General features: G+C 36.5%; 1 protein-coding gene across 2 annotated transcripts; it reads left to right on the top strand.

The window, feature by feature from the left end:
* The first annotated feature begins 420 nt into the window (after nt 1-420).
* On the top strand, nt 421-19,047 carry trim25 (tripartite motif containing 25). Of its 2 annotated transcripts, XM_052140509.1 has the most exons (10): nt 421-1,078; nt 4,605-4,700; nt 5,191-5,424; nt 5,725-5,893; nt 6,126-6,215; nt 6,321-6,410; nt 6,550-6,609; nt 12,732-12,830; nt 13,844-13,903; nt 14,006-14,551. In XM_052140509.1, exons 1-10 carry the CDS (start codon nt 485-487, stop codon nt 14,536-14,538), a joined length of 2,025 nt encoding a protein of 674 aa, XP_051996469.1. In that variant the 5' UTR covers nt 421-484; the 3' UTR covers nt 14,539-14,551. The 2 variants fall into 2 exon arrangements, with proteins under 2 accessions (XP_051996469.1, XP_051996470.1); XM_052140510.1 differs by lacking the exon at nt 12,732-12,830 and having other exon boundaries at nt 422-1,078; nt 14,006-19,047.
* The last annotated feature ends 10 nt before the right edge of the window (nt 19,048-19,057 follow it).

The raw sequence follows: 19,057 nt of genomic DNA, 5'->3' as shown, positions 1-19,057 counted from the left end.
ACAAGTTAATATGGGGTTTCCTTATAGTTCCTGTAGTCTATATTTTCTGACTAGAAGATTGTCACACAGTTTAAATACATACTCTTTATTACCAGATTCAATGGGATGGGAAAAAAACATAATGAAAGTGACCAGAAACACTTCTTAAACTGCTTGTTGGGAGCATTAAGACGTATTAAGTAACCTATGTCTGGAATAGAGGGACTTTGCGGCTGTCAGTGAGCGACCTGCACCCGAAGACCAACTCGGAAGGTGAACTAATCAGTGTTGTTTCCTGTATGATATGATATGCCCAAATGAACAAAAAACATGTGTACGGATTTTGCAGATGAGTCGCTGCGACAAAATGAACGAATCACTCCCTGATACTATTCGTTCTTCCGAGTCATTTAAAAGATTCGTTCAAAATAACGACTCATTACCATTTCACTTTCGTTGAGGCGCTGTTCCGTGTTTGTGGGTGATTACTTCTCGACCTCTCACAATGGCGGAAAACATGTCTCTATTGAGTCTCGAGGACGATTTGACATGCAGCATCTGTTTATGTCTGTTCAATAACCCAGTGAGTTTACTCTGTGGACACAGTTTTTGCGCCAGCTGTCTCGAGGCGTCATGGAACGACACGACATCCTCTCTGTCTTGCCCTAACTGCCGTATGCATTTTAACAGCAGACCTGATCTCAAGAAGAACACCGTCCTCAGCGCTGTTGTGGATGCATACAGATTCAAGGCGGGGATCTCCGAACCCGTCAGTGATCCTATTGAGGTGAAAAATAAAGATGAAGAGATAATCAAATGCGACAATTGTATGGAGGCCAAAGCGGTCAAAACTTGTCTGACGTGTATGGCGTCTTACTGTGAGGATCATGTGAGGCCTCACCGTGAGAATGCTGTATTCCGGGCGCATCAGCTCTCGGAACCGCTTCCTGATCTGATGGATCGTCTCTGTCCCGATCACGGCAAGTTGATGGATTTATACTGCTCTCAGCACCAGTGCTGCATCTGTAGCTCCTGTCTGCAGAACGTACATAAGGGCTGTAAGTTTACCAACGCAGATGATCAGCGCATCAAACACAAGGTATCTCAAAACTTGATTAAGAGAGGCTTAACTGGTATTTACCGGGTGGTCATCAAACCTGTAAATTGTGATAATTTACTAGAGTTTAATCGGTAATGTTATGAGGACTGGGGCAATATGTTACGTTTTACTCTTGAATATTTCTCAGGGTAGGTTTATTTTTTTTTTTTAAATTAACGTGGTCTTTGCGGTTGAACTGCATACGGTTATGCAAATTATGAAACACAAAACCATAAATGAAACTGTGTCAAACAATTGTTCTGGTTAACATAGATTGTAATTAATGAATTGTGTTTTACGTGACAACTAGCCCCTATTTAAATGTGACAAATTCCTCACACTATATCTGCATTCAGTTGTTTTCATAACAGCTATTGCAGAATATGATTATATTGTAATTTTAGGCCAGAATATTATTTAAAAAAAATATTCTAATTTGCAATGGTTTTGAACTAGATGTAAAACAAACTAAATAACACTGCGAGTTAAAACACATTTGTGCAATTTAACTTTTCTTCTAAAAAAATAAATAAAATAATATAGGCCTAAATGCTCACACATTCGTTCTGACTGTCTGCTCAGACTAACAGCCTCACATGTTGTTCCTGTCAATCAGACACGCAGCGTCAAACAATGAGCCAAAGATGCGTGAGGGAGGGCGGAGCCAACTCACTCACATCCAGTCACACATTAGCAACCGAGGAGAGAGAGGATTGACAGCTGTGAAAACAACATCTGGAAAGTGGAAAATGAGTCGGAAGCACAGTAGCAATTGGATACATTTTAATAATGTAGACGATGTTAGAGCACAGTGTAGAATTTGCCAAAAAATCTAATATAAAGCCGGTTCTACGCACAACCTACACCGGCATATGCAAACTGTTCACCCTAATAATTGAATTAGAATTGTTTTAACACCAATCATAGTCAAACTATCGCAAGCTGTTTGACTTGAAAAAATACAAAACAGATATATTTTAAAGAGCCATTTGGAAGCCAAAAGAGCCAGCTCTTTTTGGTGAGCTGAGCCGAATCACTGAAAAGAGCCGGAATACCCATCACTGCTTGAGGCCCCCCAACACTACACATTTTGGATATCTCCCTAATCAAACACACCTGATTCAACTCATTAGTAGAGACTCTTGGACCTGAATTGGGTGTGTCAGATAAGGGAGAACAGGAACAGGGTGTGAACCACTGCATTTTATCGTAATAATGCTGACTTAAAGGAATTGTTCACCCAAAAATGATTGACTTCTCATCGTTTACTTAGCCTCATGCCATCCCAGATGCGTATTACTTTCTTTCTTCTGCAGAAGACAAATTAAGATTTTTAGAAGAATATCTCCACTTTGTAGGTCTATACCATTCAAGTGAATGGTGACCAAAACTTTGAAGCTCCAAAAAGTACATAAAGGCAGCATAAAATGAATCCATGATTACAGTGGTTTAACCAATTTTTCTGAAGCGAACTAATCGGCTTTGGGTAAAAACAGACCAAAAAATAACTTTTCCACTGTACATCTAGCCATTGCAGTTTCTAGGTATGACCAAGATTTCAAGCTTGATTACACTTCCTAGTGCTTGATGAATGTGCAGAGAGCTAGTTGCTGCTAGCAAGTGTAATTGAGCTCGAAATCTTGATTGCCAAGGAGACTGCTGATGTCAAGTTTTCTGGTGAAAAAGGAGTTATATTTTGGTCTGTTCTCACCCAAAACTGACTGGATCGCTTCAGAAGACAGGGATTGATCCACTAGAGTCATATGGATTACCTTTATGCTGCCTTTGTGCTTTTTGGAGCTTCAGAGTTTGTCACCTTTCACTTCCATTTTATGGATCTACAAAGCCATGATATTCTGCATAAGAAAGAAAGTCATACACATCGGTGCTGTGACATCATGATTGACAGCTGTGATTGACAGGTTCTCTGAGCGAAGTAGTCACTGAAGCACCAACAGACTTTTTTTCGGGATCTTCGGAGGACTGAGGAGATTGGAGCTTAAATTTAATATCTAAATTTCTATAATTAATAATTTCACACCGTCAGAAGTCAAAAGTGCAGGGGCGTGTGCTTGCGATTGATTCAGCGAGAGTGAGGGCGGGGCCTTGATTTAGTGGCTTTACTTCCTGCTCACTACTGCGCAGGTCTGGTCCCGAAATCGCAACTGCGCAGACTCAAGTCCCAAGATGTCAGCGCCATATCGGGACACTGGTGGCTTCAGTTCTCACCAATGGAAAAGAGCGAAGGGGCGTCGTCCATCTTTTTTTACAGTCTATGGTTTAAACCTTCCATAAATTGGCCACATTCACTTCCATTGTAAGTGCCTTCACTGTAACCTTGATTTTTGCTTTTTTTTTTGAAAGAAAAGGAGAGATGAGTCGAAATACATTTTTGTGATGATCAATATTATGCCACAAATGCTGTCGATTGATCTTAAATTATATTGGAACTGGAACATTCTTTTAAAATGCATTTCATGTCTGGATAGTATCTGGATTTTCTTTAGCTCGATTGCATTTACACCTTGCAGTCAAATGTGTCTCCACTGTGATTGGATAGAGATCCCATCAAAATTTTCCATGCAAATTGAAAAACACTACTTGCATATTACATCAGAGGCTGTGGTAATTGAAAATTCTCTGTCTTTTAGCTAATTTTAAAAACATTGATGGATAATTCAAATGCTTTCTAACACTAACAGTCAGGTTTTTTCTTTCATTGAACACTTTTTGGTGGCCACCAAAGCTATATTTCGGGTCGCCGCCAATTTAATGATATTTGTCTCCGTTCGCCGCTTTGCTAAATGTGCTTCATCTGAAACGAGCGAATGAAGACTGGTTTCATGTGTGATGTGCATGATTAGAAGACAGGATAGATATGTGAGTGAGTGGGGATTTGATAGAAACTTGATATTCCAAGTGTATTTCAAAGGAATAATGGGATGTTGTTCATTGTTTGTGTAACAAGATTGCAAGACAGCCGTGTCTATTTTGTTCACATTGCGATGGCTGAATTAACAGAAAAAGAAAAGAACACACAACACAGCGTTTTTAACTTACATAGTGAGATTCGGTTAACAAAAACACATTTGCATTTACACCTTTATTAAATGCTGTCAGGTGTCGCAGGACGCCTTTGAATGTAGTTTCAGTGATCTGATCAATATCCGTTCACAACGTGTTTTCACCACCAACGTCTTTGCATTTACACCTGTCTTTTAATGTGGTCAAGCACGGTCCGGTCGTGACCTGATCACAGAAAATGCATGCCAGGTGTAAAGGGGGCCATTTAGATTTTTTCTACTTCTGGGATGCATGAGGGTGAGTAAATGATGAGAGAAATTTTGGGGGAACTATTGCTTTAAAATGACTCTAATCTGAATACAGAGACAAATGTTCCATGACCTTTCAAGCATTGTGATTTTAAGTTTTTACTTTTTTGTTTTGTGAATTTGATTAATTTTAAAATGAAACCATGTAGTAGGAAACTTCAACGTGTGGTCTTGTGTTTGTTGAAACTCTATAGACTGATCTGATAGACAAGCTCAACACTCTTGATGCCAAAACTGACAAGAATCAGCAGGTCATAACGCAGATGAAGGAGCAACAAAGCAAATTAAAGGTTGGCGAATGTTCCTCTTCCTTTTGAAAATGTTCCGCAATCAGAAACTAGGCCTATGTCTCCCAAAAGCTTAGTAAGCTTAAGTTGACCCTAGAGGCCATTTACGGCAGTGGTTTCAACAATCTACTTAGGTTTACGATGCTTTTGGGAAACGCAGCCCTGATTGTTTGTTGTTCCTGTGTTTTGACTGCACGAACATCCCTCTAGCATTACCAAGGTCATCTGTTGGATTCGCTCATAGTCTAATGAAAAAATGCATGCCTTGAATCTGGTGTAAGTTGTTTTGGATAAAAGTGTCTGCTAAATTAATAAATGTAATATGTTTAAATGTCAAGATGTGTATACTGAAATAAGTCTCTTCAGCTACTGTACTATCACAGATGCCAGGTGCTCATTTAGATGCAGTGTATTCAATGTTCTTTGTTCATGTTCATGTCCAATGTTCAGATTTGGGCTGTGCTTGTATTTTTCCTCATTTCTGCTTTTTCAGGAGCATGCAGCATCCCGCAAACGCATTCTTGAGGCAGAATACAGACATATCCGAGAAATGTTTGAAAGAGATGAGAAAGAGGCCATGCTTGCCATCAGTAAGGAACAGGAGAAAGGTCAGGGCAAACTGGCCTCCCTGATAAAAAAATGTAATGAAAATGTTGAGAAGATGAGTAGAACCAAATCTGAGATCAACAGCCTGCTGGATCAGTCACAGTCCCTCTCCTTCTTAAAGGTGATTCAGAGAACAGTTTACTGGACCAGATGTGTATTATGGCATCCATCCAGATAATTCTGGTTTATTGATGTTATTTCTTACTTTATTTTTATAATTTATATGATCAGACGTAGTGTAACATATCAAGTCTGAGAGAGTGTTGGTCTAAGTTCTCTTAGGAAGAGCAAAAGCCAATTCAAGATCAGCTCTCATACTTCGATCAGTTTTACAAATAGCCCAAATGTTGTTTGTCAGTGGTCATTGATGCAGCTTGCAAAATGTATATTTGCACTCATTACTTTCCCATTTCTTTCACAGACCTCTGTTGATTTGCCCTCAGTGGTAAATTTTGAGCCCTATAGCCCTCGGATAAATGTGGACTCCAAAGAGGTGATAGCTTACCACTCCTCTGCAGTTGCCCTGAAGGGATGGATCAGCAAGATTCTGGATCAACCAGCAGAAAACAGAATCTCGATACTTAAACCAGGTTTGTGTGTGAGCTTGTGTAATTTGTGCAGTGCAGCATGTTTTAGATGATATGATGATTTGCGGTTGGTACAGTGTACAGCAACAGTACTCTTTGCATGCATTGAATTCAGACTTACAAATTTTTTTACAGAGTTTGAGAAAGCTGTTCTTGACTCAGGTGAGATTTTCTTTTTTGTGATTAGTGTGGAAGTTGTGATTATTGATGTTTTCCTTAATATAAATACATGCAGATGGTGTGAACTACTCGGCTAATTGTTCAGGAAACCAGTTCCCAGGAACCAGTGAAAATCCTGCATCCCTGTCAAATCCTAGAGGAATGTGTAAGTTGTAACACCAATGCACTTAAAGCAATAGGTTATGCGTATGTTGTTTTTTTCAGATCATCCATCCAGTTTCTGATAAATTTTTCTCTCGATGTCTTTCAGTCTCTGTTTCACCCATTCATTTGAGGTCTCCCAGTCCTGGAGCCCCTTTAAGGACCAGAGATTCAGGAGCTAAAAAGAAGAATCCGCCCCGTAAGTCATGAAGGACTGTTTCTTTAAACCATCAACAACAATTAATTTATTAATAAAAATATATGTTCATACCTTGTTTTTAACTTGGCTCTTTATTGTCCTCTGCATCATTCTCATTCTTCTCTACTTTTTCTGTTAGAAAAGAGTCATGCTAAAGACCTGAGTGATCACAAAGAGCGTAAAGACCAGAGGGCAAACCGTAAGCTTTGACCACCATGAAAATTATTGCTAATTGACACCCTGACCTGAAATAATGTGTGTGTGTGCGTGTGTGCATGCGGGTGTGTGCGTGTGGAAAATATTCACACCTGTAGCACTTGGATTGGTATATTGTTTTTCATGAAAATTTATGTTGATTTAACTAATATTCATACCTGTGAACTAGTAAGACATTCGCTGTTTTGATTCCGAGTCGATTAGCCTACACATCCACATCCACACACCCGAGTGGACTGACTTGCTAAAACGAATTTGCCACCTCACCCCCCTGCAGAAATCAGACTCTCCTATACATAAAGTCCTACAATACACAATAGATAGATTTATGTTTGCTACAATTTAATGAGTTTTAGATAATATTTACTTACAAAAATTTCACTATACTGTATGATGTCAGGCATTAGATAGCCATCTAGACTAGGAAACAGGTGTAGGAGTGTGACACCTGAGGGGAAAATAATGGCAGATGGTCTGAACATTGTTTTGTATGTGATCGGAACAGATAAAATAAACATCAATCATAGAGTTATCTCCTCTTAAGCACCTTTTTATTGCAAGTATGCTACAATAGGTAGGCATTTGTTGAGCTATAACGTAGCTAAATTTTACATGAGTGTCTATACGTATTTAGCCTGGACTACCTACCTGTTGCCCCCATCCACTTGCATCCACTTTAATGATGGTTTCAGATGGCCACAGGATCTAGTGTGCAGACAAAAATGGGGATGCATTCCATCATGTCAGTGTTCTCCAATTTCAAGTAATAGTTCACCAAAAAATGAAAATTCTCTTATCATTTACTCACCCTCATGCCATCCCAGTCATCTGCTGAACAAAAAAGAAGATTTTTAGAAGAATATTTCAGATCTGTTTGTCCACAATACAAGTGAATGGGTGCCAAAAGTTTGAAGCTCCAAATTCCACACAAGGGTGACATAAAAGTAATTCATATGACTCCAGTGGTTAAATCAATGTCTTGATAGGTGTAGGTGAGAAACAGATCAATATTTAAGTCCCTATTTACTATAAAGTCTCCACTTCAGTTTCACACTCCCATTCTTCTACTTCATCTTCTGCTTTTGGTGATTCACAGTCTTAATGCATATCACCCCCTACTGGGCAGAGAGAAGAATTTATGATAAAAATGACTTCAATATTGATCTGTTTCTCACCCACACCTATCATATCGTGTCTGAACACATGGATTTAACCACTGGAGTAATATGTATTACTTTTATGCTCCCTTTATGTGGATTTTGGAGCTTAAACATTTTGGCACCCATTCACTTCCTTTTTAAGGACCTACAAAGCTGAAATATTCTTTTAAATAACTTAATTTGTGTTCTGCAGAAGAAAGTCATAAACATCTGTGATGCTAGGAGGGTAAGTAAATCATGAGAGAAGTTTCAATTTTACTTTCACTTTCAAGTGCTTTTCTAACTGCCAATGTCATGTTCCTGTTTTATAAATCGCAAGGTGAGAGACTATTTCTGGCTGACCATGTCAACAACGTTAGTTCTGCAACCCCAAATGTGAACAATCAGTTTTCTCTGTCAATCACCTTCTTGATTAGAGCAGCACAATGACAGGGATTCTAAGCCTGCTCACAGACTCTGTTTGACAGACGTTCCACTTTTCTCTGAAAGTCTACCGATAAAGAGCTCTAATCGGGATAGGTAAGATAACCTTACCCTTGATGTGTATGGTACAAAACGGATGTTCTAAACAGGGCTCCAGACTAAAAAAATTACTTTGTAGCCATTGGCTTCTAAACTGAAAGATTTAGGAGCCAAATGGCTGTTATTAGTTTCCAGCTCACATAATTGTTTGATTTAGATTGTTGTTCAGATTCAGAAACAAGATAGAAAACTGAAGAAAAGGCTAATAAACCATTAATCGGGGGTTTAATATACAGTTGAAGTCAGAAGTTTACATACACCTTAGCCAACTATATTTAAACTCAGTTTTTCACAATTCCTGCCATTTGATCATAGAAAAATTCCCAGTCTTAGGTCAGTTAGGATCCCTACTTTATTTTAAGAATGTGAAATGTCACAATAATAGTAGAGAGAATTATTTATTTCAGCTTTTATTCCTTTCATCACATTCCCAGTGGGTCTGAAGTTTTAAATACACTTTGTTAGTGTTTGGTAGCATTGCTTATAAATTGTTTAAATTTGGTCTGACATTTTGGGTAGCCTTCCACGAGCTTCTCACAATAAGGTGCTGGAATTTTGGCCCATTCCTCCAGACAGAACTGGTGTAACTGAGTCAAGTTTCTAGGCCTCCTCCTTTTTCAGTTCTGCCCACAAATTTTCTATCGGATTGAGGTCAGGGCTTTGTGATGGCCACTCCAATACCTTGACTTTGTTTTCCTTAAGCCATTTTGCCACAACGTTGGAAGTATTCTTGGGGTTATTGTCCATTTGGAAGACCCATTTGGGACCAAGCTTTAACTTGCTGGCTGATATCTTGAGATGTTGCTTCAGTATATCCACATAATGTTCCTTCCTCATGATGCCATCTATTTTGAGAAGTGCACCAGTCCCTCCTGCAGCAAAGTACCACCCCCTTGCTTCACGGTTGGGATGGTGTTCTTCGGCTTGCAAGCCTCACCCTTTTTCCTCCAAACATAACAATGTTCATTATGGCCAAACAGTTACATTTTTGTTTCATCAGACCAGAGGACATTTCTTCAAAAAGTAAAATCTTTGCCCCCGTGTGCACTTGCAAACTGTAGTCTGGCTTTTTTATGGCTGTCTTGGAGCAGTGACTTCTTCCTTGCGGAGTAGCCTTTCAGGTTATGTCGATATAGGACTTGTTTTATTGTGGATCTAGATACTTGTCTACCTGTTTCCTCCAGCATCTTCACATGGTCCTTTGCTGTTGTTCTGGGATTGATGTGCACTTTTCGCACCAAACTACACTCATCTCTAGGAGACAGAATGTGTCTCCTTCCTGAACGGTATGATGGCTGCGTGGTGTCCATGGTGTTTATACTTGCTTACTATTGTTTGTACAGATGAACGTGGTACCTTCAGGTGTTTGGAAATTGTTCCCAAGGATTAACCAATTTCCAATGATGTCAATCAAAGAGGCACTGAGTTTGAAGGTAGACCATAAACTACATACACAGATACACCTCCAGTTCAGTACACCTCCTATCAGAAGCTAATTGCCTAAAGGCTTGATATTTTCTGAAAATTTCCAAGCTGCTTAAAGGTACAGTTAACTTGGGACCCACTTGAATTGTGATATAGTCAATTAAAAGTTAAACAATCTGTCTGTAAACAATTGTTGAAAAAAATTACTAAACAAAGTAGATGTCCTAAATGACTTGTCAAAACTGTAGTGTGCTAATATTAAATCTGTGGAATGGTTAAAAAAGGAGTTTTAATGACTTCATCCTAAGTGTATGTAAACTTCTGACTTCAACTGTATATGGCCTATGTACTGTATACTGTAGTTGAGTGCATACGTTTGTGTTCCCCTTTTGTTTCATACGTTTTTACACCCCTTTCACAATTTGCTTTATAAAAACATAATAGTTGAGATGACTTAAACTGCAAAACTGAGCTCCTGAGTTCCTTTCGGGTAAATCATTAAAATGGCCCGGTTCAAAAGAGTAATTTTCACAAATCGAACATCATGGCTCACGCTGTGTTTGTTTTTGCGTGCATCCAGCTCATCTCAACAGAAAGGGTGAAAAATGGCTCGAGAGACACTGGTGTGCACTGTAAAGATGTATTCAATAACTCACAAGTTGACATCTTATGGAACCACACAACCGTCTGTCACCAATGCTACTAGATTTTAAATGATTGTCGTCATCATTTATTTTTGGGTCACGTTTGCTACCATTTTTGTCACAATCTGGAGCCATGTATGTATAAAATGTATAAAATATAAAATAGAGCTACTTCATATACCAATATACATACACTTAATATTTCAAAATGTCCTGGGCAGTCATCTTTACACATTATTAGCTGTTTTTTTTTTTGTGTGCTAAATTCAATTTAATACATTTTAAAGTAATAATTCAAAAATGATGTTTGACAGATTAGCAAAGAATTAAATTGCTGTGGGGAACATTGTTTTTAAGTCTAACTTTAGCTATAACTAAATATTATACTGCTAATAGTATAAGCAATGCACCTTGGTACCGTGGTATTTTAATTAACCTCCTGAGACCCGAGCAAGGCTGATGTGTGCATTTTACATTTTCCTTTTTAATTTGTAAGATATAGCTGCTAATGAACAAGCAAAATTATAATTCTGGAGCAAATAGTTGATGTTCACATATGTGGACAGCGGGACTAAGTTGTGAAATTTTAAATAATACCAAGCTCTAGAGAGTCCAATATTTTTTTTTTTTTTACCAAATTGTTTATTTTTCTAGGAGTGTTGTTTATTCATGTTTTCGAGACGTTACAGACATTGCAGCTGATTTTCTATCAAGCTGAATAAAGATTTCTGATTAAAAATAATGGCCAGAATCATCCAATCACTGCCCACCATGTTAAAATAAAATTTTGCATTATAGTATTCTGAATCTATGTATTGATTAGCATTGTCCCATGTCTGCCAAACATGTTGAGAGGTCCAAAAATCATCTGCAGCCTGAAACTGAACATTTGGTCAGACTGTAGGAAAGAATGCACTTAGCTGCATAGAAAGCTATAGGATGCACCCTTGCTTCCTATTTAGTGGATGACTTAACCTCCAGTGTGCTGTCTATTTGAACAATTTGAAATGCACGAATACATTGATTCTCAATGTGAATATGCACAGCAAATACATAGGAATGCATTTACTAGTGTTAATGAGTAGAACCGTATTCTACTGTAACAAAATAAAATCGAACAAAATAATTTAAAAAATGAAGTGAAATGACCCACAGATATGTTAATGTTGAAAGTTATTAAAAATATATATATATATTTTTTTTACTTTTGAGGGAATAAGTTCCAATTTTCCACATACAGTACAGTGCAAAAGTCTTAGGCACATAATGTTTCACAAAAACATTTGTCTTAAGATGGTTATTTATATCTGCTACTTTAGTGTGTCAATAGGAAATATAAATGTTATACTCCCAAACATTCCTTTTGCAAATTTGAATTGCAAATGTGAAGAAGAGAAACCTGTAACATATGGCATGGCCCTCAAAGAGCCCCCTACTGAACATTGGGTCAGTCTGGGATTACCCATAGAGACAGAAGGAATTGAGACAGCTGAAATAGATAGACGAACTGTGGCATATTCTCCAAGAATCTACCAACAACCAAAAAAACTGTGTCCAGGTGTAAGTTGGAGAATTGGTGCTGTTTTGAAGGCAAAAGTGTGCACACCAAATATTGATTTAGCTTTTTTTCTGTTTACTGGACTTTGTATGATGTTAATTGATTAATGAAAACAATTTCATAATTTTTGTAAAGAATGCTCACTTTGAATGTTTTTCACAAGTGCCTTAAACTTTTGCACCATACTGTATGTGGACTTCATGCTTATCAGTGCGCTAACGAGTGAAAAAATGAATGGATTTTTTAAAGTGACATCAAACTAAACTTGAGACACCGCTACTCTTGCAACCAAACAGGTTTCAATCAAAAAAATGTAGAGATTTCTTACCAGAGGCACTTTTGTTTAGCACTGTTTAGTAGGAGTGCTTCACTGAAATCAACATCATGCTGTTGTCACGTGACGCGGTGCGCTAGAAGTTTAACCCTTAAATGACAGTGTAGAGTCTTGTGATCTATTCGGTCAGTTTAAATAAGTATAGCGAAGTCAAAATACAACATCCATCTGTGGGGTCGCACAAGGTTAATATCAATCACAAATAGCATGGATTTGGTAAAGAGACCATTTGGCAACTCGCATCTGTGTGCACTCAATCACAAAACTTGCTAGCAGAATTGCCGCAGTTATTAGAAAGATTGTTGCACTTGTTAAACTTGTTAAACCCCCCCCACACACACACACACATATACCTTGCACCATGTCACTTTTTTTAAACTGTGCTGAGTTTGAAGGTATGGAAATTTCAGAGTCAATCAATTAAGAAACATGACTTTAACATTATTTTATATCATTTGCTAGGACCCTGGATCCCCCCTAAAGGAATGAGTCCTGCTTTCTCCAAAAGCATGGAAAGCTTGCTAGATTTCAATCTTAAAACTGTAGAGATACCAGAAATAAGTATGTGCAAACGTCTTGTTTAATCTTGCCCTACTTAAAGGAATAGTTCACCTAAAATATTATTTACACATAACCCTCATGTTTTCAAACCCGCATGACTTTCTTTCTTATGTGGTACAAAAAAGGAGATGTATAATGAATGTCCCGGTCGTCTGTTTTTTTTTTTGTTTTGTTTTGTTTTTTTTTTCTGTACAAGGGTAGTTGATAGGGACTCACTTAAAGACTTAAAAAAAACAATAGGCTCCAAAAGTGTCCTTTTTCAGTGAAAATCTTGATGTCTGTTGCACGTTTTTGAGCGCTATGTGAGAAGCTCGTCTACATTGGCATGCATGTTTACGTGAGAACCACTGTGAACAAGCTCCTCTCATGCACTAATGAATGGATGTCAAGATTTTCACTAAAAACTATTTTCATTTTAGGTTGTTTTTTACCATAACCTATTATATGTCTTCAGAAGACTTGGAATATGATGCACAAGTTGCATTGATTACTTTTATGATACTTTTGGGTGCATTTTAAGCTTTTAAAATGCGTCCCTTTCAACTGCAAATGTATGGAAAAGGCTGAGCAGAATATGTATTATTGTTCCACATAAGAAAGTCATACAGGTTTTAAACTATGTGAGGGAGAGTAAATGAGTGAGATATGAAAGAATTTTCATTTTTGTGTTTGTTTAATTTGAGTTGAATCTTTACTGTGACAAGCCTGTACTCCAAAATTACACTAAACAGTTCCAGATTACACAGCAGACCCTAGAAGCAAAAACAATTTAATAAAAAAATTTATATCAGTCAAAAGCAATAAAACTAAAGAACCTCACCCATGTTGTTTGGTTTAGTATGTTTGTTTAGTGTGAGTTCAGAGTATATTTTAATAACTGAGATGAGTGTTGAGCAGATGAGTTTGCTAAAGCATTAACAAAGCAACCAAATCTTTCATTCATTATAAGAGGGCTACATTAGTTATTTATAATAACGCTTTATTTGCTTTATATTTCCTCTTTCACGTTTCAGAGAATTTTGCTGTTTCATCACCTCTGGATAACTTTGATAAAAGAAGTGACCTTCTTAAATGTGAGTTAGTCTGCTTTGAATAGTTTAGGCTCGCTAATTTATCCACATGTTAATCTTCACCAATTTTTTTTACATTTATGTGCATGTTTTTCTCCCTTCTAGATGGCACTATCCTCAATTTTGATGTCAGAACAGCCCATAAGCGGATCTTCCTCTCTGAAAATGACACCAAAGCGACAATTTCAGATGAGCCAGCTAACTATCCCGACATTCCTACTCGCTTTTCTGTCTGTTCCCAGGTACTCTGCACCAAGGGTTTCTCTCAGGGTCGGCATTACTGGGAGATCAAAATGAGCAGCAACAACTTCTGTGGATTGGGGCTTGCGTACGGCAGAATCGACCGGAAGGGTCCATCCAGCCGTTTGGGGCGTAATGCAGAATCCTGGTGCGTGGAGTGGTTTAACATGAAGCTTTCTGCATGGCACAACAGCATTGAGACGGTGTTGGCGAATCCCAACCCTAGCCGCGTGGGCATCATGCTGGATTGCGACGCAGGAAGTGCAACGTTCTATAATGTGCAGGACCGGGCCTATCCCTTCCACACTTTCGTGTTCCCTTTCTCTAAGCCCGTGTATCCAGCATTCTGGATTTTCTCAAATGGCTCTTCTGTTTCTCTGTGCAAGCTCACTCAGTAACTAAGCTGTATGAGGTGAACTCATATTGGCTTAAATTAATTAATGTTGATTGATTATTCAGTTTTTAATTACTTAAGTGTGTTATGTTAAAATATGGTTGTTTCAAAGGACCATGGTGGTAAAAGGAGTGAAGTTTAATACAAATTCCAGTCTTCTGTGATGATACATGATGCATACAGGAGACTTTAAGAAATAAATTCGGTTTCTTTCAATCCTGACCAAAAATGTAGATGATAGATATGGATATATTATATTGATTAACAAGGGGTGAATTAAGTATGCATGTACATGTTATGAATACATAATTGTGTTTGAGTCTCTGTTAGTGTGCAGGTCTTGTAGTTGTTTAACATGTTTAACTTTATCACATAAACAAATAGTGATGTGTTGGTTTTATTACAGTACATGGGCAAAGTCCTTTGCCACTGTGCTCCAGCTAGATCTAAAGTTAGTTGGCATGGATCTTTATTTGCTTCAGTTGGAACACTTTCATTGACTGTATGAAATATCATGTTTTTAAGCATGAGCAATTCTGCCAAACGATCAGGCATTTAGTCAGTGTTGGGGAAAAAATGGACTACATGTAATCAGTTATGTAATCCGATTACAAAAAAAATAACTTGTTATTCGATTACATTGCATTTTTAACCATGTGTAGTCCGATAACAGTTACTTGTTAGGTAGGAATTACTTAATTACATATGGATTACATTATCTGTCAAACTTAACTTGTGGTTTGATTTCATGTTTACTAATGTTTTATGAAAAGAGTGCAAATTGGTACTTAATACTCATAAAATGTGATTTTCATAAAAACATGGAATAAGTCATCCAATAGTAATCAGAATACATTACCTAAAAGTAATCTAAATGATTGCATTACTGAGTACAATATTAGTTGTGTCATTTGTGATAAGTACTGGATTACATTTCTAAAGTAGTCTACTCAACAATTCACTAAAGTGAGCTCAAAGCAGATTAAAACTGCCAGTAGATCTAACTGCTACCATGTCTTACTGACAGGGCAACAAAGAAGTCAAAGGCCTATTGAGAGAGATCACATTAAATATATTTGAATATTCAGCTATAAAACAGCTTGTCTCCATACAGTCTAACAGAAACTTAAGCTTACATGCTTTCTGTGCGCTTGAAGTTCCTTGTTTGTCTGGTAATATTGTTGTTTTATGATCATTGTGAATGGCATAAAATTAATGTCTACTGGTCTTGTTGCATGTAACGCACAGAGTAGCCTATTCACTTTGATGTTGGCACAGATAAAATGTAAATATTTATCTGCTATTTTCAGATGAGATTGTTTTAACAATCCACTGTAACAAGAGTTCTGTTGCTTTGGAGGAAATAAACCTTAATATCAATTATTAATATATTTGAGATTTCCAAAACAACTAATGAATTACTGTTGTGACTGATTTTGCTTTTAAGTTGTATATGGGATTAAATGGGATATGATGAAAAAACAACAACTTTATGAAAATATTTATTGGAATTGTTTTTCAAAGTGAGAACATATACATATAGTCATATAAGAACAGTACAGACTTTAAGAGAAAGACTTGATCAAATGTCTCATTACAGAATAAAATGTCCTCATATAAGAATATCTAGATATTATATTCTCTGCTCTATTCATCATACTTATGATATGCTTAATCTTAATCTTAATCTTTGTTCTGAAATATTCATTATTAAATTGTGCAGCTCATATTTTTGTTAGACTTAATGGAAAATGAAATGTTCAAATAAAAAATAAAAATGGCCAAAGAATTCTGTAATTGTTTTATTAACTTACAAAAAATGTCTATGAATGAAAATTATAATTACCACCTTTGAATATGTATTGGTATATTCTCTGGACACAGTAAAATAAGCCTCATCACAGATTAAACAGAATGTTCCATCAAGTGCAGCTATTATGGCATTTACATCGTCAGTAGGCTTCAGTTGTATTTGGGGGGAAAATAAGCCATATGTATGAAAGGTATATCATGATTATGGCACACAGAAGTCAGTGCAAAGTGTCTCAATCTTAAACGTTCATTCCAGTTAATCCAACTTTCACATAACACAATCATTTATTAAACCATATTCCCATCTGCTTAAACCTTTTTTACACATTCAGAGCATTTGTAAACAGTCTTTTCAGTAACATTACAGTGTCTTAAGCACAGGAAACAAAGCAACAATTAGATTAAATGCAATTAGAGCAAGGAAATGTTTTCATGACCACAACCACTGTATCAACAACTAGATAAATATACTGTATATTAAAACATGTGCATGTAACTTTACATTGATTTTACATAATAGCATCCTAAAGGAATAGTCCAGGTTCAATAAAGTTAAGCTCAATCAACAGCATTTAAACCATCCAAAAGCTGGCCCTATTAATTTCCTTTGCAAGTACCTCAATGTAACATGGTTTCTCTCTCTTTTTATATTAAAGGAGTGGAGTTGTAATTATTATTATAAAAATGTTTTCTGGTCCAATAATTAACATTTTGTCAAACATGCTATCAGTTGAGCTTCACTTGTATTGAACCCAGAATATTCCTTTTGTAAAAAGACATTACAATTTAGATTTTTTTTTTTTTTTTTTTTGTCTTTCTAACTATAAATGCTTTTTCCACACATTAGCGGTGTACATTTCAATGCAGAAGTGATGGAGATTTATGTAATAAGGAAACATATTTCTCTTGCCTTAAAAAACTATCACAATTATATTTTTGGCAACACATACTCTTTTAAACCTTTCAATGTAAACAAATAAAATAAAATGAAAAACTTCACAATCATCTATGAAAAATGGCTGCATTTGGATCACAATCAAGCACAATTCAACAAGTTGTAAGACTATTAAAAATAAAATTTACAATCAGAATGAAAATATCAAACAAATGACATATTGACATACATTAAATAAATAAAACCACACATTTATCTCAAGTGACAACAAATTTAAGGCTGTCATGAATAAAATGGGTAAACAGCAACTCAAGCAAAGAGAGGGCATAAGGTCAGTGAGAATGTTTGACAATGCCTTCCCAAAAGGGAAGCCATTTGATGTTAATAAGACTATGTAAAACATAAAAGTAATTCATATGACTCCAGTGAATAAATTCATATCTTCTGAAGCTATATCCACTGGATTACTTCTATGTTTCCTTTATGTGATTTTTGGAGCAACAAAAGATCTGATCATAATTCACTTGCATTTCATGGACCCATAGAGCCGAGACGTGTTTCTAAAAATATTTGTTTGTGTTCAGCAGATGAAAGTCAAGTCATAAACATCCAGGATGGCATGAGGGTGAGTAAATAATGAGAATATTAGCATTTTGGGGTGAACAATCCCTTTAAAAGAAGTTAAAAAAAAAATGTAATTTTTTTTTAAAATGTATATGGCTGAGTAAATGCCTTGACTCTGAGAAAAACTAACTGTTTTAGCAGTTTATTATACATCCATGTAATGTAAACATATAATGTAATACTTTTAGTCGGAGGTCAACTGCAGCTCTGATTCATACATTAACCATACATGCCATTATGGGGTTCAGCTCAAAATGTGTAATCTGGTGGAGCACAAAAGACTGGGAAGAGTGTTATTATTATAGATATTATGACTTAATAAAGCAGTTTATGACTCAACCTTTAAATAATGAAGTCTTGTATAAGTATTATAGGAATGTTAAGTGCTAAGTAAATCACCTAAATGTTCCAACAAAAAGTTATATAATTCAAGCATGATGCACAAAAACTGTAACTTAAAACTTAAACAACAACACCGCAACAAATAATCGTCAAACGCAAAAAAAAAAAAAAGATGTAACAGCATATTGGGGAAATAAAATAATAAAAAAAAAATCACACATATATATAAAGAAAGAATCATATTTTAATACAGTGCTCTAAAATATGTTACTGCCATTTCACTGTCAGCTAAACCAGTGACTTGGTCACAAAACATGAGGTTATGAATTGCACATTTATCTGCCCTAGATTCAAGCAGTGCAAAGGTGTTTCAATTATCAGACACTAAACATGTCAACATGTACTTCATACATTTAACCACTCTGTCGTAATTTCACAGGAGCAACAAAATAGAAGGAGACCCAAACAAAATGATTGCACTTAATTTATCTTCACAGCTCTATGGCACAAAGTCAGCGCAAAAACATTCACGTCTAAGCAGCTTCGTTTGTAACATCCTCCTTTTGACTAAGTTTTTTTTTTTTTTTTTACGATTGCCTGAGCTCTACATACATCTAAATATCATTCTATTTTGGATTAGCAAGGGCCAAAACCGGAGCCACTTATTACGGTTTCCGGGTAACACTCCCTTACAAAGGAGACAGTGACCTCTTATGGACAGTTGAGAAACTGCAGGAGTTCGGCTTGGAGGTACAAGAAATAGGCATTATGAACACTTACAATTATGACATTACACCAGTTCCAAAGACAAAATCAGACCAGGATACCTTCATTTCGTGCTATGGTACAT

The sequence above is a fragment of the Xyrauchen texanus genome, chromosome 13 (assembly GCF_025860055.1).
Source record: "Xyrauchen texanus isolate HMW12.3.18 chromosome 13, RBS_HiC_50CHRs, whole genome shotgun sequence".
Taxonomy (NCBI): Eukaryota; Metazoa; Chordata; class Actinopteri; order Cypriniformes; family Catostomidae; genus Xyrauchen; species Xyrauchen texanus.
Note: the sequence above shows the minus strand (reverse complement) of the source record. Positions and strands in the feature narration are given on the sequence as shown.